Consider the following 21,741-nt stretch of genomic DNA (forward strand, 5'->3'; position numbering starts at 1 on the left):
TGGCCAGCAACAGCGTATTAATATCAAGCATCATCTTTCATGTTTCCCTGGGCTCATTCAGGGCTATTGTGTAAACACGGCAGCTGTTATGATGTACTTCCTACCTGCCATTGTATTCAGCCCGACTGCTGTCTACTTGATGGCTGCTGTTGATGAATGAGAGGCTGTTTTCACTTGTTGTCTTTGGAAATCTTGCTCTAATGACTAGGAGGGTGAAGTGGCCATGAATAATCTCTTATTATCTCCCTATTTCTCTCTAAAGAAAGTAGAGCCGTTGGGCAGGATCAAAGGCTGACAGCGAGGAGAAAAGATGCTGTATTGTAGGCTCGGGTGTAGTTTTTCTCTTTCACCTGTCATTTGATTTATCTACACACTAATTCCCCCCCCCCCCCCCCCCCCCCCCCCCCCCCCCATGCCTCTATGTTTCTGCCTCATTTCAACCTCTCCTTTTGTGAAACTTTTCCCCGTTATTTTAACGCAACAAGCAGTTCAGGCACTTTCAGCACTCAGTCCTCAGTATCATTACACACAGAGCTGCTCTTTGTGTTTGTTATTACAGGAGATTGAGAGCTAAAAGACCATTGAGTGAGACTGTCAGGATGAGCTGGCCCGAGAATAATAATTGGAAGAACACATCTTGATTTTTCTGCTTCCTTTCTTGGAAACCTCTCTGTGAAAATCATCTGTTTTCACATAACAACATTTCAGGAAAAAGAATTGGGGAATTTAAAGGTATAGGTTTTTGGGGAAATACGCTCATTTGCTTTCTGTCAAAGATTAAGACAGTTCACTGTTACTGCCCCAAGCAGTGCAATATCTTACACATAACCTATGGTCAAATAAAGAATTCAAATTTACATTTGAGTTTTTGTAAGGATTAAACAAAGGAGATTTAATGTGTTAATTAGTGAGCTATAGGCTTGCTGGCTTGCAGATTTGATCACCTTTTGACAGAACAAGGCTAACTGTTTCTTCACGTTTCCTGTTTTTATGCTAAGCACAACCTAACCAGCTGCCGGCTGCAGGCTGACATACAAATGTGAGAATGATTCGAAATAGAGACGAACAGAAACAAAACTTAGTACGAACGAGTATCAAACAAACAGCCGTGTGAATGTGTTCAAGTGCCCCTATGCAGCCCAGAGAAGCATAGTTCCAGCTTTATTCTCTGCCAGTAAGCGAATAAATTAATTCCCCAATATATTGAACATGGTGATAAATGAAACAATTTCACATGATAATATTAGTTCAAGGTAATGGCAGCAATGACACACATCCTGCTCTTGATTTAAATTTCAATACAATGCAAAAAAGACTACAGTGACTACATTCAAGAAACATGCTGGTTGCAAATAAAACATGCAACTGAGTCACTGTGGCTTAATATGCATGTATGAAAAGAATAAATAGCATACCAAGATGAAAGCACTGAGCCAATACTGTGATCAAACTGTCTCTGCCTTTCTGCTTCTCTGTAACACAACAGCAGGTGGCTAGGAGCTGTGGTCATTGTGCTACAGACATGGAGTGTGTAAGTGTGAGAGTATGATTAGAACACACACACACACACACACACACACACACACACACACACACACACACACACACACACACACACACACACACACACACACACACACACACACACACACACACACACACACACACACACACACACACAATACTTGGCACAATACTTGGCACAATGCTAACATATAATTAAAATTCAACCACAGACAGAGTAATTACTGCTTTGATCTCTCTGTATTCTTGAATAAATGACTGTGCTCCTAGCTTCTGCGTTTTTTTGATGTACATGTTAGTGCGCTTTTTCACTAAAACGCACACACACATACACACACACACACACACACACACACACACACACACACACACACACACACACACACACACACACACACACACACACACACACACACACACACACACAATGGTAAAAATCCATCCATATTGCTTTATCTCATCTGCCCATATGGTGGATGAATTATTCTGACATCAGAGGGCGCACAGACATATAACCATCCTGTGTCTTACAGCAGATGCTCACAAACATGTGTCCAAATGAACGTTTTCGAAATTTGAACAGAAATATTTGTTAATCCTAATGTATCAAACCATATGCTAATATATTCAAAACTTGGACGATAATACTACGGTACTTGAAATGAGTAACACTGCAGCAGCAGATGAATATTTAAAGAAAACGTTTGCATGTAAGCTTAAAATAATAAAGCTACTTCCATTCATTCATACAACCCAGTACATCACGTATCGGTTCGTACCGGGCTGGTTCACCGTACACAAAAACATTACTACAAATTGGGAAGGATTATGCAGTACACTGCAGGCCGTAATCTAAGCATAATCCCTATAATCCAAACTCACACTGGATGAGTACATCAGTTGACAAATTACATATGGATCTGCATGTGTAAAGCACACTTTCATTCAGCTGCAACAAACAAAGTCAAAGTCCTCCAAACACACAATCCAGGTCATGTGTAAAAAATCCCATACGCCAACACTAGGGGTGTCATAATATCAGATACTGATATCATGGTTATTGTCAGGGTAAATATCATGGTTTCCACAAATATTAATCAAGGAATTTATTATTCAGAAAGAAAAATACAAGGCCTAAAATACTTTATGGTGAAATAGGTTCTGCACATACTCATAGAACTGGAGTTACATCCAGGTAACTACTACATATCCCTGCTAGATTCAGAAAGTTTACTGTAACATGTTGTGAATTACTCTGTATTGTTTTGTTTCAGCTTAGTAACATTACATTTGCTAGTTCCGTTTTATTTTTCAACTTGGGCATAAAGGGGTGGATGATTATCTTTAAGTGTTGAACCCTGTGCAGGTACCTAGGACGGTACTCTTTGCGAAATTAGATATCCATCTTCTTCTATTCAACTCCCTGGTCATTTTGTTCCCAGGCTGCCAAATTGAGGTGTTTTCGGGGGGGAATATAAAGCTAGGATGTCAGTTCCCTCTGACATTTTTACAGCTTTTCTTCTCAAATCTTCAGGTGAATGGCATAATGACTCTCACACACACAAACAAGTGGTGCACACACAAACAGCAAGACTCACAAGATTGGTTTTCACAGGATTCAGGACACTAGTTAGCATAGCTTCTCCAATTGTTACAGTTATGAAACTGTGATGTTGTGCAGCCTCCTTTTTCATATCGTAGACTTGATGAACAGCGTCATGGTAAAGAGAATTGATAAATATCATACATACAGATAATAGAATTAAAAATGGCCAATTTAAGAGAACCATTGTGGCTGGAACAGAGGTGCACGAGCTCTTACACTAAAAACATTGTGCTCCAGGGTAGAGCTGTGTTAGGGGTGTGGTAATCCCACGCAGGACTTCTACCATGAAGAAATAAATAATTAAGAAGTCTAATTTGGTTAAAGGTTTCATATTATGCTCATTTTAGGTTTCTACTTGTATTTTTGGGTTTCTTACATGCTTTAAAGTCCCACTCCAGACATGTTTTAAAGTATAGAAAGTAAAAAAAAAAATGTTTTAAACTCAGGGAAGGGGCTGAAGCAAATCTCTCTCCCTTGTTGAGACATTCTGCATCTGGCCTTGCCCGGGAAGGCTCATCAAGATGAATAAACACATCTGAGAGAATCAGCCATAGGCCTACATGTTTGAGCCGGCTTCAGACAGGAGGCAGTCGGGCAGCGGAGCTCCTTGGGCGGACCGCCGACTCTGGTGGATGGACACGGTCCTGCCCACGGAGCTAATGTTAGCGTCCTGAGCCAAGCATCGGTCAGACTCAGATGAGGAATATGTTGTGCACTAAAATCGGCGACTAGCAAACATGGCAGAATGGTAAGTGTAGTTAGTTTAACACACACAATCCTAACCCCTATCTCTTACCCTCACGACTACACTTTCTCCCAACCTAATTCGTACCCTAACTCAGATAAGGTTACCTCACTTTGAAAAAAAAAGCTCTAAAACACAAACTTTTTCCCCACACACGGACTACACACAAACACATCACACAGTGCTGTTTCAGCAGAAGCGTAGGCTTGCTGTTGAGAGCGAGTACATAGGACTGACTGCATTTGCTCCGTTCACGCTGATCCAGCAGAATATGAAGGTGAGTGTTAACTCCCCGTAATGGTTTGATAAATTCACATAGGATGCCAAGGATGGCAGCTGGCTCAGGGAAGCCATGTGTCGTGGTAGCTCAACGCTAGTGTACTTGTATGCTGTGCCCCCGTTGCCGTTTGTAATTTCATTGCTTTACTCAGAGCAGCAGCCAGGAGAAATGGAGCGTGACAGGTCTAAGAGCAAGATAATTGAGTATCAGTGGAACAGGAGGTTCAGATTGTGACTTTCACATCTTGAATTCTGTGGGCTTGCTCCCTTTAGGCAGCCCAGAGTCAAGTGTTGCAGGAAATCCTTATGCAAGACTTGTTGTGTGATATTGTCCACTTGAAGAACATGCCATAGGTCTTACATGTGATATACTGAGGTAGACATATGTGCTCTTGTCAATGTAAAACATGGATGGAACATACCAGCCTAGTGCTTCTTTAGGGGGAAATTTAAGGGAGAGAATCGAAAATGTAATAAAATAGTGTCATGAAAACCACCCATAAGGGGACCGACTTGCATTTCAACTATCACTTGTTTGATATACAGCCACAATACTAGAAATTTGTATAGATATTGGTTTTATGTAACCAGTTTTTGAGATAAGATTTCTGCTAATATGGATGAATAGAAGTGGAAGTTACATCAGTCCTGATGCAGAGTGGTCTTCTTAAAGCCACTTGCCGGGAGCAAAAGACCGCATTACATAAACCACGTCAAGATGTGTGGGGGGACGTAATTTATTAATACCGATCGTTGCAGGTGGAAGGGAGAACTCCCCTGTTCTGTTTCCCCCTCTACCCCTTTCTTGCTCTCTTCCTCCCCACCCGTCTTCTAATCCTGCATCTCTGCAGTGTCTGAGGTCACTGAACCAAATATTACATAACGCCAAGATCACTCACTGTGCATCATCTTTACTCCCCGCTTGGCAGCACACTGGGTGGCCTACTGAAGTGATGTGTTTTATATGCATGTGCCAGGATAGAAAAAAAAGGTTGAGGAGAAAATTGGATTGAGGTAGAGCGTCAAAGAGAGGTAAAGATGATGAAGAGGAAGAAGACGACAAAAAGAAGCCACTGCTGCAAAAGAGAGGGAAAACTGACAGACTGCTGAGCTATTACATAACAGGATTTGATTGAGGGAAGCTGTTTCTCTCCCCTCTCCTACTGCTCTTTGCGTTTATATGATGCATAGCCCTTTCTCCTTCAAGCTTTTCTTGTCCGACACTCTTCTGCTTTGAACTACTAACTCTCCCCCCTCTTCTTAGCTCTCAGGCGTAAGCAAACTCTTTGTCAAATGAACATCATGCCGTTGGATTTTTAGCCATGATTTTTCAGCAACTATCGGAATGATTGCTATGAAATTTTGTACAGATTCGGGCTGTCAAAAGAATAAATCCTGATGACTTTAGTGAACCTCTGTCTTTTACTCATTACCATTTACATTTTTTGGCTTTTAATGAAATATCTCAGCAGCTACAGGCTGGATTAGTACATTTGGTGATCCTTTAACTTCATTCAAGGGCCACCATGTGGTTGACATCTGTGCTTTTGAGTGAAATACCTTAACAACTATTAGATGGATTGATATGAAATTGAGTACAGACATTCGTGTTCCCATCAGGATGAACTATAATGACTTTGGTGTTCCCTTGACTTTTGATGTGGTGCCATTTTCAGTTTGTCCAGTGCTTTAGTTTATGACCAAATACCTACAAAATAATGGCATTCCCATGAGTTTAAGCTGTACATAACTGTGTGGTGTTAATGAGCAAATGTTACCATGTAAAAATGTTAAACGTTAACATTATAAATGCTAAACATCAGCATGTTACCGTTCTGATTACCACATTTAGCTCAAAGCACTACTGTGCCTGATTACGGCCTCATGGCTCTAGACTCATTTTACTAAACATGCATGTTCAATCAAAATAAATAAAGCAAGAGTCCTTTTTGGCATCTGGTGTTTGATGTTTAACTGCTGAGACCCTGTGAAGCAGGTTCATTTAATATACTGAGATCCTAAAGTGCAGGGAGTGTTACTGATGAGAAGGAGCCTGAAAGAGTTTACAAGCAGATGAAAAGGCATATATTTTCATGCAGTTTGGCCTTTTCATTTACATCAAAACTGAGGTTTTATCACAGTAAACGATCATTTCTGAAAACTCTGGCCAAAGACGGGGTTCATCAGTATCATATCACCTGGCAGCACAACTGACATCGGAGAGATAAAGCTCTGAGTTCCAGGTGAGACATTTAACGTTGCCTGAAAACCACAAAAGTGTGTTTTAAAGGAGATAGGAGCAGCCAAAAAAATCACTACATCTATGCCGAATTGAACATTGTCTCAATATAATTCAAAATATAGTTTTAATCATATATTTTGATGTTTACAGCGTTTGAACTGGAGGCACTTGAAATTAAAATATTTTTAAAATGTTGCCCGGTCTACGGGTCCTTTCAGAGAGCAGTGGTCGTGTTACAGAACAGCTATCTGCTAAAATATCGGACTATATTTATGCTGAGTTGATCAGTGGCTCTCAGAGTTTTTCTTTCATAACGTCTCCCTCAAACACTTTTATGTACAATTGCTAGAATATCTAATGTAATCATGTTCTGTTTGAAGGTGGAAGCCACCTGTAACAACTGGTGGCGCTCGATGGCGTAGACCTATTTATGCGGGTTCTTGTAGATGGGAACTTTTCTGAAAATGACCTGTTGTGTATGACTTTATTATTGAAAATAGGGGGGGTTAATAAGCTCTCCTTCCAAGTTACATAAGCATTTAGTCCTTGCTGTTCCACTCTGGAGTGTTTTGCTACAACTTGATTTTTAGGCTTCTTGGGGAAAACCATGTCTTTTATTATGGATAGAGAGAACACAGTGTATTTCTCAGTCCTGTTGGGATAGTGAAAATAAAAACTGAGCACGAAAAGCGGAGCAAAAGAGAAAGAATGACAGAAAGTGATTTAAGAGTTATCTTGGTATTGCTTACAATATCAGCCTCTCCAACTACTTTCTACTGCTTCGTATTTTCTCTACTCTTCTCTGACTAGAAGTCAAAAACACACCAACAGTGACAGATGCAATAACAGTAGGGAGGCTTGTCTTTATGGACCAGGGCAGATGAGTGTGGAGCTAATTTGCAAATGTAAGGTTTTCTGTTCTTGTGAAAAAACAGGGTGAAGGATGAGCTGAGAGTAGCATGAAAGAAACTGCAAAGTGTGGAAAGTGTACTTTTTGTCAAAAAGTGCTGTTTGGGAGGCTCAGTTTAGGCGGGAAAAGCAATGAATAACTTTTTCATTAGATGACTTGACAGGCACATTTAAAAGTATCAGCATGATACATTTCTTTCAATTTCTCTTTAAAAAAAAACAAACATCCTCACTGAATTAATGCAATTCACTCAACATTTGTTATGTGAACAATCAAGGGTGTCTTTTAGGGCAACCGCACTTATGCCAAGGTTGATTACTTTTCCTCATGGTTTTGTAATTGAAAAACTGGTTTAAAAATGTACATTTTAGTCAATACAGTGTACTGCCAATTCAGCTCAGTAAGACACAATCTTTTCCTAACCCTGACCATGCAGTTTTGATGCCTAAAGCAAAGTACACAGTAGATTTTTTTCCCTCCTTTGAAATCTGTACCAACATACTTTTTCCACTGAGGTCAACTGAAGATCAATTGTGATGTACTTTTGATCACAATTGTGATGTACTTTTTCAGTCCATATAGCTCAAGGGTGATGTCAAGACCTTCATTGTGAGGTGGTTTCCACTTCAACACTTAATGGATGGAAAATATTCGAGCACCACACAGTGACAGCCTTGACTGACAGCACACAGCTAACATAGCCTATGTGTCCTACCAGCTGACAAACAAACCGGTCAGGCAGGTTTTAACAAAGAATGAAAAAATCTTTTTTTTGGATGGGGCTGAAGATGAAAGTAGCTAGGGAGAGAGCTATTTCTGCGCATGCACAGTACCGATCCAGCAATCGCGAGTAAATGGTGGCTTGTAAAGACTGAGAGGAAGTGCAGGCGAGCATTTTGATTATCCTGTTAACCGGAGCTTAGTTGGGTGATTCTAGATACTAATGTGGGAAAAAGAATAAAAATGTTTTTAATTAATTAATATATGATTATATATATGAAAATTAACTTTAATCTTTGTTGTTTTTCTTAAAAACTAATACATAAAACTATTTATATGGGGGTAAGTAGATTTCTGAGCCCCTAGCCCAACTGCGCAAGTAAAAAAAACATTAACGTTGGACCCTGCATGGATACAAATATGTAAAGTAGTTAAGCTTAGATCACAGCAGCTGCAGGGAGGTTTTACAGCACCCTGTCAAACAAACATACACACAACCAGTCTCTCTCACATGATCTTTACAGGCAGTCAGCCAATTATATTTACTATGAGAGCATGGCCATGACCTTTGTGCCTACAATAGCTAACATAAAATGTGTATGTATACTCGTGTGGGAATAGAAAGCAACTGTGTGGGAATGCTTGTTCGCTACACACTAAACTACTGTCACTAATGAGTGTTTGTCTATGGATTAATCGACTATTTTACAGATTAGGATCAATTAATCTAAATTGTTATTTCCCCTCCAAAAAAATATAAGTAACTTTTGAATTTAAGTTTATTTTATTTGACAACAACTGTAGACCACATCATTGTATTATAAAACACAAAATAAGATGTAAACAAAGGTTTACATATATGTGCAAAACTGTAGGTTTAAATCTGCAACATCAGCATTATTTCTTTTTTGGTGAACTAAAATCACTCAATAACACTTTTCAGTGGAGTCTGGTGGATGTGACCAAAGCACAGAACTGCATTCCCCCCCGTGTAAAGTGAAACAGGGCTGTCCTACGGCAACATAAAGGGGTGAAAACATTCGAAATATAGCGTACACCTAAACTGATATTGTTTTTCATTTTAAGCAGGTGGCAGCACCTGTCCACAGCAGTACTTTGGTCAGCTTTTGTGCCATTACTCCAGCGTGCCACTACAGTATGGAAATACACCGACAGAAAGATAAGTACCTCATACAATCCCTATTCATAAAATCCAATACATGTTTCAGTATAACAATCAAATATCAGCCAACCAATGACTGGAGCCCAAAATGACTGACATCACAACGCAGCAATTACATAGTGAATTTGAAGAAAAACATATAATGAACCGAAGCATTTTAGAAAAAAATTTACAATATAGGTTTACAATATTCAGCGCATTTTGAGTGTCGGCGTCATCGATTGCGCCGACCAATCGCAGCAGCCCAGTCATATGCACAGACTTATGTGGACACAAGGTCATCATGTCTTGAATTTGTTTAGGTTTCAAAAAAGTTACTTACTACTAGAAGAAGAAGAAGAAAAAGATGGAAAAAAAACAGACCCAGATCCACTTGATGGACATGTCCTTGTGTGATCATGTGTTTTTGAATCACTCAAGGGAGAGGAAGTGCTTTTTGGATTCCTGATGGTATGTACCTGTCTACTTTCTATGTGGGTGTTAAAATACAAAAAAAGGAAAAAAAAACAAATCCTAGTAGACACACATAAATACACATTAGTCACTTAGACCATCTGGTGTGATGTGATTGCATTGCCATTGTGAAGCGCTAAACTAAAATATTGGTCTAAATCCATTGTGTGTGAATATTTTTAATCAAATAACTTATGATGACAATTTTATTAATTGTGTGCCCTTTAGTAAACTCTTTTCCTCTGATGTATTTTAGGAAATCCAAACATACAAGCACACAAACACACACACACACACACACACACACACACAAACCTTGACAAACGGGTGCTCACTGCATAAAAATGCCTGTAGATGGCAACTTCCTCATCAAAGAGATTTGTAATCAGTTGTGAGCTACTGATGTTACTATAGCAACCAGGCACACTTGTACTTTTTTATTCTAGTCTGTACACAGTGTTTCTGTGCATGCATGCATATACATTTGTGTGGGCGTGTGTGTCACGGTCACTTTACACTCCTGACATCCTGTATCTACTCTGCAGACTTCACAACTTACTAGGGTTGTCATGATTCTACAAGTCCACGATGTGATTTGACATTCGATTTTAATGGTCACAATAATAATAATAATAATTATTATCATTATCATAATAATAATAAAAATAATAATAATAATAATAATCATAATAATCATAATAATTATCGTTATCATTATCATTATTATTATTAGAAGAAGTTGTGTGATATGTTGCTGCTCATGGGGGAATTGTTGGGTCAATTGTAAATCATAAATTAGTCAGAACATCAAATTTAGCCTAATTTTAGACTACTTCTATAATAACATGGCACTTTTCTAGGGTCACTTCAGGGCCATTCAGCACCTACGGCTCCACCACCACCTCGAACATACAGCACTCAGGCAAGGTAAGGGGGGTGAAGTGTCTTGCCCACAATCATGATATAAGGCTGTACCCAGTTCAAAGGTCAAATGATGAACGTCAATATGACGTCCAAGTTGGGTCATGGTTGGACATCCAAATAGTGAACCTAGTTCACGTCGAATAGATGTCCAGAAGTGGTCATGGACCGACGGACCCAATTCAGACATGATCTGCACGTCTATCCGACATCCAATGTTTAGTGGGCAGTGTCATGTTTGGCAAACTATAGGAGACAACAAAGAAACCAAGGAAATCAATTTCACCCTGGTGACTGCATTAGATTATGGATTTATCAATATAAATGAACAGAACAATCACCACAACTATAACAACCTGTTATAGTACTATGCTGAAAAGTACTCTCAAGCGTCAGACCCTCTACGATCCTTTGTAACCTACGCTTACTAACACCACTTTCATTGTGAATGTTTGCAAGCATGTTTCCATCTATCTTAGGAGAATCAATCTGAGTTTAAGACATGTCAGCTTGGCAGATTTATCATCCGTCTTAACACAAGACTGATGGCTGAATATGAGACTACATTATTTTTTATAATGGATGTTCTGTAGCAACCACTTTGGGGGAATCAGTGTTATTTAAAAAAAAAGCTAATGACTGATCACGTCACTCCCCATTATCATCTAACATACATAATCCATCTCCAATCAGAGTGCACAATGCATCCTGATACATTGTGATCACATTATAATGTGACATGCCCAGCTGCTACCCTTCTCACGCTGCATCTCTTCTACCACCTGTCCCATAACTCTACCGACACATTCACAATGTGTCAGCACAGCTTCTATATTCAGTAGCCATTGTTTCTCTTTGTTTAGACAGGATGTTGACAGTAAATATGGTTTAGGAGGACAGGAAGAGAGGAGGCGGGGGTACAGGGAGAAATGGAGGCACCGGCGATTAAGAGTTTCCTGTTCCGATAAAGTGAATGAGCTTCCCATCACTGCATGCATTTTTCACACCAGTGTTGTAGTCACCAAACACTGAAATGTCTCAAATCATTGGTACTTGAGTTCAAAAAAATTTGACATACACAAGTTTAATTATTTTATGCTACAACTAATAATAAAGATAGATACACTTCATTGTTTCCTCTAGGATTATTCTCAGCTGTGGGGGGAAAGGGTTAGGTTTGAAAGAAAGCTTGCCAATTCCTGATCGCCCTGACTCCTCACCAGATCATCAGACTTTCTGTTTCTGTCATTCAATCTGTTTTGTCATTGTAATGTCCACACAATGTCACCAAAATGTTACTTTTAGATCCTTATGCATCCATCAACAATCCCAAAGATCCGGCATGATTCACTTGGACTGCTGGGTAAGAGACCAGAAAAGAGCAAGCTGTAACTCTAAAAACGACTTATAAAGACTGTCCTCCCATGAAGAATGACAGCATCGGTCGTTTCACAGAGACACATTTTTACGTTCATGTGACAAAACCGGTCATAGTAATTATGACGGGAGCAAAGGAGGAAATAAAGTAATGATATAGAGTCTGCATTGGGGGGGGGGCTCAGGGTGAATGGATTAGGTCAACAAAATATTGGACTTTAGTACGGTCAATATTGGGTTTTAGCGTTTCCTAAACCTTAGCCGAGAGTTTCTTACTATAACCTTATTACAAAGGTCCCCTAACCTTAGAAAAAGTGGGGTAATTAGGGGTGTTAGTAACTTGTTAGTATACGTTTGTAATAATGTGTAATGTTAGCAGGACATTTTTGTTCATGAAGGGAAATATTAATGAAAGAAATGCCCTGAGCTTGTCCAGGTACAAGGAAAGCAAGCAGAGCCGATCCGAGTTAAAATATCTTCACAGCAGCATTCAGCTTCCACTAGATACTGCAAAAATAAATAATTTATATTTGAGGCTGCTTTTTCCTGGAATTTAACTGATGTATGCAGGTTCTCAGGAAGCGTCAGTACAACGTGTGTATCTGAGGTGTGTATGTGTGTGCAAAGGACCATTAAAGATGTGTCACTGCTTTCTCTAAACCTCAGAGGATCTCTGTTTGAAGCTCAGTGTTGCAATGTGTGGACTTTCAAACACATGGAGGCAGTAGCAACAGGGCAAACCAGATGTCAAGCAATGGCATTAGAGCATGACTACAGATTTAAATTATAATTCTGATGCAAAATCACCTCATGGTCTTTTTTGGCACTTACATACATCAAACAAGCCATCAAGGCAGTTTTCGTGTAGCAACTATTAACGCAGAAATCCAGGAGAGTCACTAACAGCCGGGCTTGGCTAACACTGATTTCTCAGGCGTTACGGTGAAGGCATTAAAACAGCTTTTTTAACCACTAATACTGCTCAAGACACCAAACCTTTGCAGTGGCATGATAACTACCCCTACACATAAAACGAAGCATCAATGGTCTCTTTCCTTTTGGATTGCATTTGGTAATCGACTTGAATGGACTTTACTATGAGAGGAGCGGGTGCTTTGAGCTGGTGCTCAAACTAATGTTTTCCAGCTTTTCCTGGGGAACATACATAATCTCTTCAGCATGCTCTGGTTCTTTTTTTACGGGTCTTATTGTTAAAGCCTCTGGTCAACGGTTGTTGGCTCCCTGACTATTTCTACTATCCTCTAGGATCTTTACCAGATCAAAAAGATTTGACACCCAGGCTTTCTGTTATTATGCTTAACGACTGTAAAACCTCAGCACTAGGGGTAGCTTAGAGATGTGACTGTTGTCTTATGAGAACACCAACTAAAGGGAAGATTCACTCATGTTATCGCCCCCTTTTCTTTGTCTGGATCGTCCTCTCTAATTTGTCAAGCAGCTATAGTTGTAGATATTAAAAAGAAAAAAAAAGAAGAAGAAAAGAATAATACAGTGCCTTGGTTCAGATAGTCCTCCTTTGGCACTGGATAATTTGCTAAATTTCAAGTGGCACCCTCTCTAGGTTTGTACTGTACCCTATCTCTGTCTAACTACAAAAGGCTGTGTGTGTGTGTGTGTGTGTGTGTGTGTGTGTGTGTGTGTGTGTGTGTGTGTGTGTGTGTGTGTGTGTGTGTGTGTGTGTGTGTGTGTGTGTGTGTGTGTGTGTGTCCGCCTCATTCAGATAATGAAATGGTGGCCAACTGAAGACTTTTTAAAAAGGGATATTTAAGAAGCTGGACAGGAAACAGGATAAGTGCAAAAATGAAAGACTTACTCGAGAAACTCGAGGATTCACCATCCAACTAAATTAAACTGAGTCACTGGTCACCTAAATGGACCCTACCACCTGGCCAGGTGAGTTAAGCTGATAAAATATTTAACATTTGATTTGGGAAACACAGGTTATGCACATAGATATATTACTGCTGACATTACTATATAAATGTACATATTTATGGATACACCTGACCAGATGAACCAGAATATTAAAAAAATATCATTCACTGCAGAACTGTCTTATTCCCCCATTCACACTAAAAATGCCCAGCCCCTCCCTTGTTGAGAGGCTCTAATTAGGCAAACCTGCAGACAAGATGACACGAGTGCGCAGCTGATCTAAACCCACAATCACAGTTAGAGCCAAAACACAAAAACTATAAACCCATGACTAAATAATAAGTGTCAAAAAAAGACCATATGATGAGTAAATATAACTTAAGTGGTAACATTTGTGTAAAGAAGGTGTATATAGTTATGTTCTGATTACACATGTTTAAATACATTTGGATAAATGCAAAGTTAAGATTGCAGAAAATACTTAATAGTTCAAGTTCAATTAACTGAATGGAATTAGTATTAGTAGTAATTAATTAACTTTTATTACTTTAACAATAAATATTAGTTCCTTGTAGTCCAATCAAAAATTCTCTATACTTAAATTGTTTGAGTTATCCAACTTTAATGATTTAAGGCAATCGGTTTCCTCATACCATTTGAGTTGAGCTAACTCAGGTTTAACAATGTGTCTGTGATTTACTCCACCAAGCTCTGGTTAGAGAAAATAAATGTTGCTAGAACATTGTTAGAAGCATTTCTTCGACATGGGAAACCTGCGTGGAGTTGGGGGAGTCTTCTGTACGTTAATTCATCCTGTGTAGTTCATTGTAAGCAGGTAAAAAGAGAGCAGCTGGCAACGTTATATGTCATTTTGTCCACCGTCTCAGGTCAACAGCACAGAAGGCAGTGACAGGACCACAATTTAAGGGGAGAAATCTTTGGGCTGCATTACACTCTGAACTCACAATACAATTCACGATACTTGGCTCATGAGACGATTTTCCCACAAAGACAAATTATCAGGGAAAAGATCCCTCTATTTAATGTCTCCAAAGGTTGAGTACTTGCTCTTACTCTACTTCTGTTGTTGTTGTTCAGCACTTGTACATATAGGAAACAGTGAGTGCATTGTTTTAAGTTGAACCTTTTTTAACTCACAGCGACCAGAAAAATACTCCAAACATTAACAGTGCTCAGTGCCTCGTCACGCTCACGGAGTTTATAGCAGAGTGTAAAAAAATAATGTAAAAGAATGTAAAAAATATACTTCCCTCAGGATAAAACACTTTAGTGGACACAGTGCTACAAGGAGTGCTCTCAGGGGACTGTGGGCTATTTTAGTCACAGTTCTTTTCACATCGACCAATCGATAGGTAGAATTTCCATCAACCAAGATTTTCTTTGGTTGACTACGGCTCTCTTGAGCTGTGTCGTTGAAAAACCTTGATATTGGAAAAGCAAAAAAGATTTTCAAGAGCTCTTTTTCAAGAGTGTGTGCCAGCTCTCTTTCTGCTCTCTAATCTCTGAGGTGATGAATCTGCTTCATTAATCCAGTGCATCAAAATCTGAATCCCTCCACTGCCCCAATTAATCACAAAACGTGAAAACACACACTCACATATTGCATTAATTGCCTGCAATTTCTCATTGTTTCCCAAGAGATGAGCTCTGCCGGCCACAGTGTAACGCACTGATGAATGGAATGCCAGTGTTGCAGGATCCCAAAATAAAGCATTACAGAGAAGACAGCAAAAGTCTGATTTAGAAAGAAAGGTTGAAGCAAAAATTAGCTTTAAAAGAAAAGCCATAATCTCAAACAAGGTTTGTGAGCGCAACCTCAAAAAATACTACCAGGGTTCAATTATCTCCACAGCAGGGAGTGTGAGCCAATGCTCTCCTGTAAGCCAGAAGGCAATGGGATAACCATCGAAGTCAGGCAGATGGAAGCAATTCAATTAATAGGATGTGGATAAATAACTAAAGTGATCATCGCTTTCAGTAACAACTAGCGGTGGGACATAACAAAGCCACATAGAAGTGACTGTTAAAGACACAGAAAAGAGCACACACATTACAGGCCATTGAACACAATGCAACAGAGACAAGATGGCTATAACTTTTGAATGGAAAACATACACCAAAGTGCAACAGGGTTCTGCAAAGAAATGGCAGAGAACCCATCCATTGTATCGTTGTCATGCATTCTCATTCTTTGCTTTAATGTTTAAATCCTGTTGGAGCGCACAACAGTTGATTGACAGTATTGATTGAACTATGGGTGTGGATTGATGGGTCTGTTGATTTGACAGGAATGTTCTTCTCCATCACGGAGAGGTGTAAGTGGTCAATTAAAGCTCTATTTTAATGGCTTATGGGGCTAATGTACAACCTTTATTAAATGATGATGGCCAACGGACACTTACCTTGTCTTTTAAAAGAGCAAAGATGATTTCCTTGTTTCCTAAGCTAATTCTCCAAAGCTTATTACTTAGGAGCTAATCAAGCAAGAGGTGAGAGTAATCCAACTGCTGCTCAGGTGCAGAAAAGACACTGTTCTATTGCCAGTGAATGGTTAATTAATTCCAGAGAAAACTGCATTTTAATTGATGAGGCAGTGGAAACGCTGCTCAGTGTAGTCTGAAAATGATCGTCAGAATGACTCTTACATTGCTGTATGTGAGATTTGTTTAAATCTGATATAGTAATGTATCCCTATGGGGAAACTAGTTACAGTGTACTTTCTTTGAGGCATATTAGAAAGATATGAATAAAATAAAAACAATCAAATATAAGCAACTAAAATAGAGAACACTTAACAGATGTATTCAACTCTGTACAACACTGTACATACTTAATATGTATAGTATCATTCAACATACCTTTGTGTGAATAATCGGTAGTATGAATTCTTTCTGATGCACTGAGCTGTAATTACCATGTCACTTTCTACAGGTTGGAGACACGTAACCATGGTAACCTATGCCAGCCTCAGCTCTATAGCGTTGCCAGATAATGCTTAAATTACTGGGTTAGGTAAGCAAGTTTCAAATACTGTTGCACACACTGTTTTAGCCTACTAAACAGCAGGCTAGTACATAATGTTTTTGATGCAACCATGTCTTTATAGTAAATATGTAGCTGGAGCTAGTGACTGGCTAGCTTAGCTTAGCTTTGGAACTAGATGAGCTAGCGTGGCTTTGGCCAAAGTTAACAAAATCAACCTACCTGCACATCTAAAGCTATCTTGTTTGTTCAATCAATACAAAAAAAAAACATAGAAAAAACTGTCAAATGGACGTTTTATGGGGGCTGAGGGTTGTATGTGACAGACTATTTTTGGGGTGGGAGCAGTTGCCAGGCAACCAGTAGAGACTCCAGGAAATGACTTCTCCCCATATATGCATGCTTTACTGTGAGTTATAGAGATGCAGATTGTGTTACCCTTGGACAAAGCTGGCTAGCTGTTAGTCTTTATGCTAAGCTAAGCGCTAGCACATGAGTATCAAAATACTTACTCTTAACTTTAAGGATACCCTATCCTTAAAATGCCATACAGATGTTTAAGACAATCATTGGCTTGAAGAACAATTGCAGAGGCCTTCATAAAGTCATGCTGACTCAAGCAGACTAAGACAGTTCTGACCAAATCAATCAATCACCTTCTCAACACATATGCTCGCTCTCTCTCTCTCTCTCTCTCTCTCTCTCTCTCTCCCTCTCTCTCTCTCTCTCTCTCTCTCTCTCTCTCTCTCTCTCTCTCTCTCTCTCTCTCTCTCTCTCTCTCAGATCATCTTAGTGTGCATGCTTCTCTCCATCTGGTGTGTGAGCCAGGTCACTGTCTGGATGAGCCACGAGGATCCTCGGGGATCAATGGAAACAGGCTTCTCGTTAGTCAGAGCACAAAGTCTCTCCTCTGGGGTGGTAAACAAGATCTTGGTTCTTGGCCTGGGTCTCAGTATGCAGGGACAAAAACATATCGAAACCCCAGCAGGCGGACGTTTCAATGACTGGCTGATGTCACCTTAATCAAAACAAGTATGTCTGTCATGTCTCAGGGGAGCATAGTATTATCGGTGTAAACACTAAACCCTCAGCAAGAATACATACATTATTCACCGAAATCCATGGCTATTTAGATTTTTTTTTAGAATTTAGACATTTCCTCCTTGTTTGAAATTCTTGGCTTGTTGGGGTTTTTCAGACCAGAGCAGAACTTTTTCATCGTTCTAAAGGAGCCACTTCTGGAGACGGACAAGCTAGCTGGTTAACTGTAGTCTGTAAGCGATGGGGAATGAGGCGTAATTATCAGCTAGCTTACATGAGCGTTCCTATTGTCGGTGCAAATGCAAACAAAAAAAGCCCCTGAAGGTGTGTAGTTCTCAATGGACAGTTCCTCTCATTGAGTCCCCATAACAGTGTGATCTGAAAACACCTAACGAGATCCAACACAAGTAGAAACCGGTGTGACAGTAAATTATGTAAAGTGGCATGCATTAATGGATTGAAATACATTGGATGGAAATGTGTGTTTGTGTATATCCTCTTTTTATACTGTGACAGATAGATCCTCCTGCCTTTCTTATCTTATCAAGGAGATCTGATCATTCTGATGAATGTACACACTGAAATGAGTACACCTAACTCGGGCACATGTGTATAGTACTTTTAAATTTTTTTAAACTGTAATAGAGAACACACAACATATCAACAACCATTTACGTGTAAACACACTAACACAGAAAGTTAAAAAAAAGCCACAATTACAAGAGAAACCTAAAGCCAAATGGCCTAATCTAAATTTAAACACTAAAGTGAATTGTGTCAAACAAATCCCCCATCTTCAAACTGTGTCATATGCCTGTTTACATTTATATTAACTATTAATGTAGCATTGTAGAGTTAAATGTAATTTCGAGATTTACTGAGCTGGTGATATAAATCTCACAAACATATGTACATTATATACACAAACGTGTATATAATATGAACAGAAACAGCTAAGCATCATAGTAGTCAGATCATTGCAAATGATTTGCATTAAGAGAGTAATGTACTTTGTAATAGTCAACGGAACTGCATTCATACCACAAGGAAGTCATAATGACAGTGTCTCCCATTCATTTTCTCAGCAGTGCTTCAACTTAACAGCCTCTGGAGGAAGCCTTTTGTCATCTGTTTGTGTAAAATTGGTAAATTCCTAGGATTTCTAGTCACTCTCCACTTCATTATAAGACTGATATTTATCTGAAGAGGAGCTTATTTCCCTCATGCTGAAATGCCATTCGAGGAGTTTCTGATTTATGACTCTCAGGATATATTGACTGAGCAATGCATATAAACAGGACACCAAAGCGCTAAATCAATCCTTTGCTCATCATGAATCTGGTATACTGATTATGTGAGATGAAGGTGTGTTTTATCATGCAGCCCATTTTCACAGGAACATATAGCAGTACAATATGTAATCTGCGCCTGTCTAGATGGCAGCATCGTTAGAAAAATATTGGCCACTTCTAAATTTAATTGGGAGCTACAGTGTTGGATCAGGAAAGAACAGACAATGTATTTCATTTTACTTTATGTTTGAATTCGAAAATCATTTTTTGCCTGCTGGCAGGAACTGTTTAAGGGCATCCACTCACAATAAACGACTGTTTTGTCATTTCCACTTCAGAGTTAATATGTTTTTAAACTCTTCTGAGATCATCTTACACACACATACACACACACACACACACACATACACACACACACACACACACACACACACACACACACACACACACACACACACACACACACAACACTGGCAATGACTATGATTTATGTGTTTTTGTGCGTGCTGGCATGTACTTGCCTGCTGCAAAAATTAATAGATAACAAATGTTCATTGGTCAAGTCAGTGGCAGATAAATAGATTAGAATGGACCCCATTGTTATTATCATTACGACAACAGATGTGATAGCCTTTAGCTGGCTACAGAGGACAACAGTGTCTTCAATCACCGCTGGAGCAAACCAAAGAAGAAGAGCCAATCAGCCTTAGGACACGGCGTGATAAAGCAGTATCCTTGTAACTATAAACATGAAACTCATAGAAACAAAGTGGGATGATAAAGCAAGATAGGCTATAATAGACTTCAGGAGAGGCTGCTTACTGATTAAAAGTACAGATTTAATCCTCTACCAACCTAGGAGCAAAACAATGGGCTTAACTTGGCTGCTGTGAAGGATATTATATTCACAATAAGCCACTACTGCCACTACTATGCCATTTATAGGGAGCATGAGCATACTATGGGGCCTTTATTGTCCGTGACTCTGAACCACTCTGGCAAAACACTTATTCAGAGTGTACTGACTCCCTTTAAGTGGCAGACAGTGTCATATGATAAACTGGGTTAAATGGTGTGTAAAAACCTTTATGGCACAGTTTAATCTCAATAAAACACTTCAGCTGGAACATCTGTTGTTTAGGTTCAGACAAGAAAGATAACACTGGAGCAGGTAGAGGAGAGACAGACGTTGGTCCAAGCAACAATCAAATAAACACAGTCTCAACTGAGCAGAGTGCTGAATGTTCAAGGGGAAAAAAGCATCATATTTGCATCCTAAAATGTTTAAAAGACAGCGGCACAACTTGATCGTGAGGCTGTGATCTGTGTCACTGTGACCTGAGGGAGACTTCAGCAGCAGATGCTTCTTTCCCTCATCCTTTCTTTCACCCTACCCATTTCTAAGAAAAAATACTGTGAGTGAGTCTCGTAATTGTGCATTTGAGTAATTTAGCCCTTAGGAGGAGTAATCTATAAATACATGCATTGATTCCTGCTTAGAACAATACATGCGACCACAAATGAGGAGTACAGATGTAACACCACCAGGATCCTCATAATATGTGATAATACAAATGCAGTGGTGTTTGGAGAGGATGCAAGTGAATGACTGCTGTGAAGAGGTAGGAAGCAACGTGCGTCTGCATTATTTTCTAACCACTAACAAAGCACGCAATGACAACCTAAACACTCAAAGTAAAATATATGCACGACTTGTCCCCCCACGGCCAATAATAACAAGGTCCCCTCTGCTGTTGTTGTGCACAATTTATTTTAAAAGTGCATAACGTCTCATGAACGCACAACAGTAGGCTGTAAGAGAGACGGCACCAGCTCCACCCGGCGGTGGCTGCCAGACCGCACCTCGGTTGTATAGGAGCTCAATGTCCTTTGGCGCAACAATGATCTTCGCATCACTGACAACTTTGCTATAATCGGTTCCACGGTAAATCCAACAAAACACGCTGACCTGCAAACTCCACGGCCGCTACACGTGAAAACGAAGAGTAGACGATCGGCAGCATGATGCAAAAACATTACGACAACCGAGAAAACTTACCTCCTCCACTGTGAGAGGCATGCAGATGCGGTACTCCTTCAGCAACATACTCCCTGTAGGTGATGGCAGCGCAGAGGAAGATGAAGGTTGACGAGCTTCAAGTCTTGGGTCTTGATCCTGCAAGTCGGTTATTTACCCGAAATCATTTGTCAAATGAAACGAGGTCACGGAGTTGCACAAATTCACAGAATCCTTCCTCACCGCATCGGCAGCACCTCCTGCAAACCCTCCGCTATGCCTACGTGACACTAAGGGCTAGAATAACCCTGCTGTAAAATCAGCCACTTGCAAGTTTTTATAAACTATTACAAAAGCATTCGTTTTTGTGTCTGAGTTACGTCTGCAGCGTGGAAAGTGTACAGAAATCACACCAAACTCAGACACAAGTCGCTTTCCAACCACAGCCGCAGCTTCAGGCGAGCTTCTCGTAGCGCACTCGCTCTCCGGACTACAGGGTTGAGCCTGTCGTCGGTCCCCTGACATTAACACT

The 21,741-nt window shown here is 39.7% G+C and overlaps 1 protein-coding gene across 1 annotated transcript in view; it reads right to left on the minus strand.

The window, feature by feature from the left end:
• The window catches only part of pitpnc1a (phosphatidylinositol transfer protein cytoplasmic 1a), a gene marked incomplete at its 5' end in the record, with an annotated part of 41,101 nt that extends 19,802 nt beyond the window's left edge, over positions 1 to 21,299 (minus strand). Inside the window, one exon of the mRNA XM_083931075.1 lies at positions 21,252 to 21,299. Coding sequence (XP_083787201.1) covers positions 21,252 to 21,299 — 48 coding nt within the window. The remainder of the gene's footprint in view (positions 1 to 21,251) is intronic.
• Positions 21,300 to 21,741: the final 442 nt, after the last annotated feature.

The sequence above is a fragment of the Echiichthys vipera genome, assembly GCF_963691815.1.
Source record: "Echiichthys vipera genome assembly, chromosome: 17".
NCBI lineage: Eukaryota > Metazoa > Chordata > Actinopteri > Perciformes > Trachinidae > Echiichthys > Echiichthys vipera.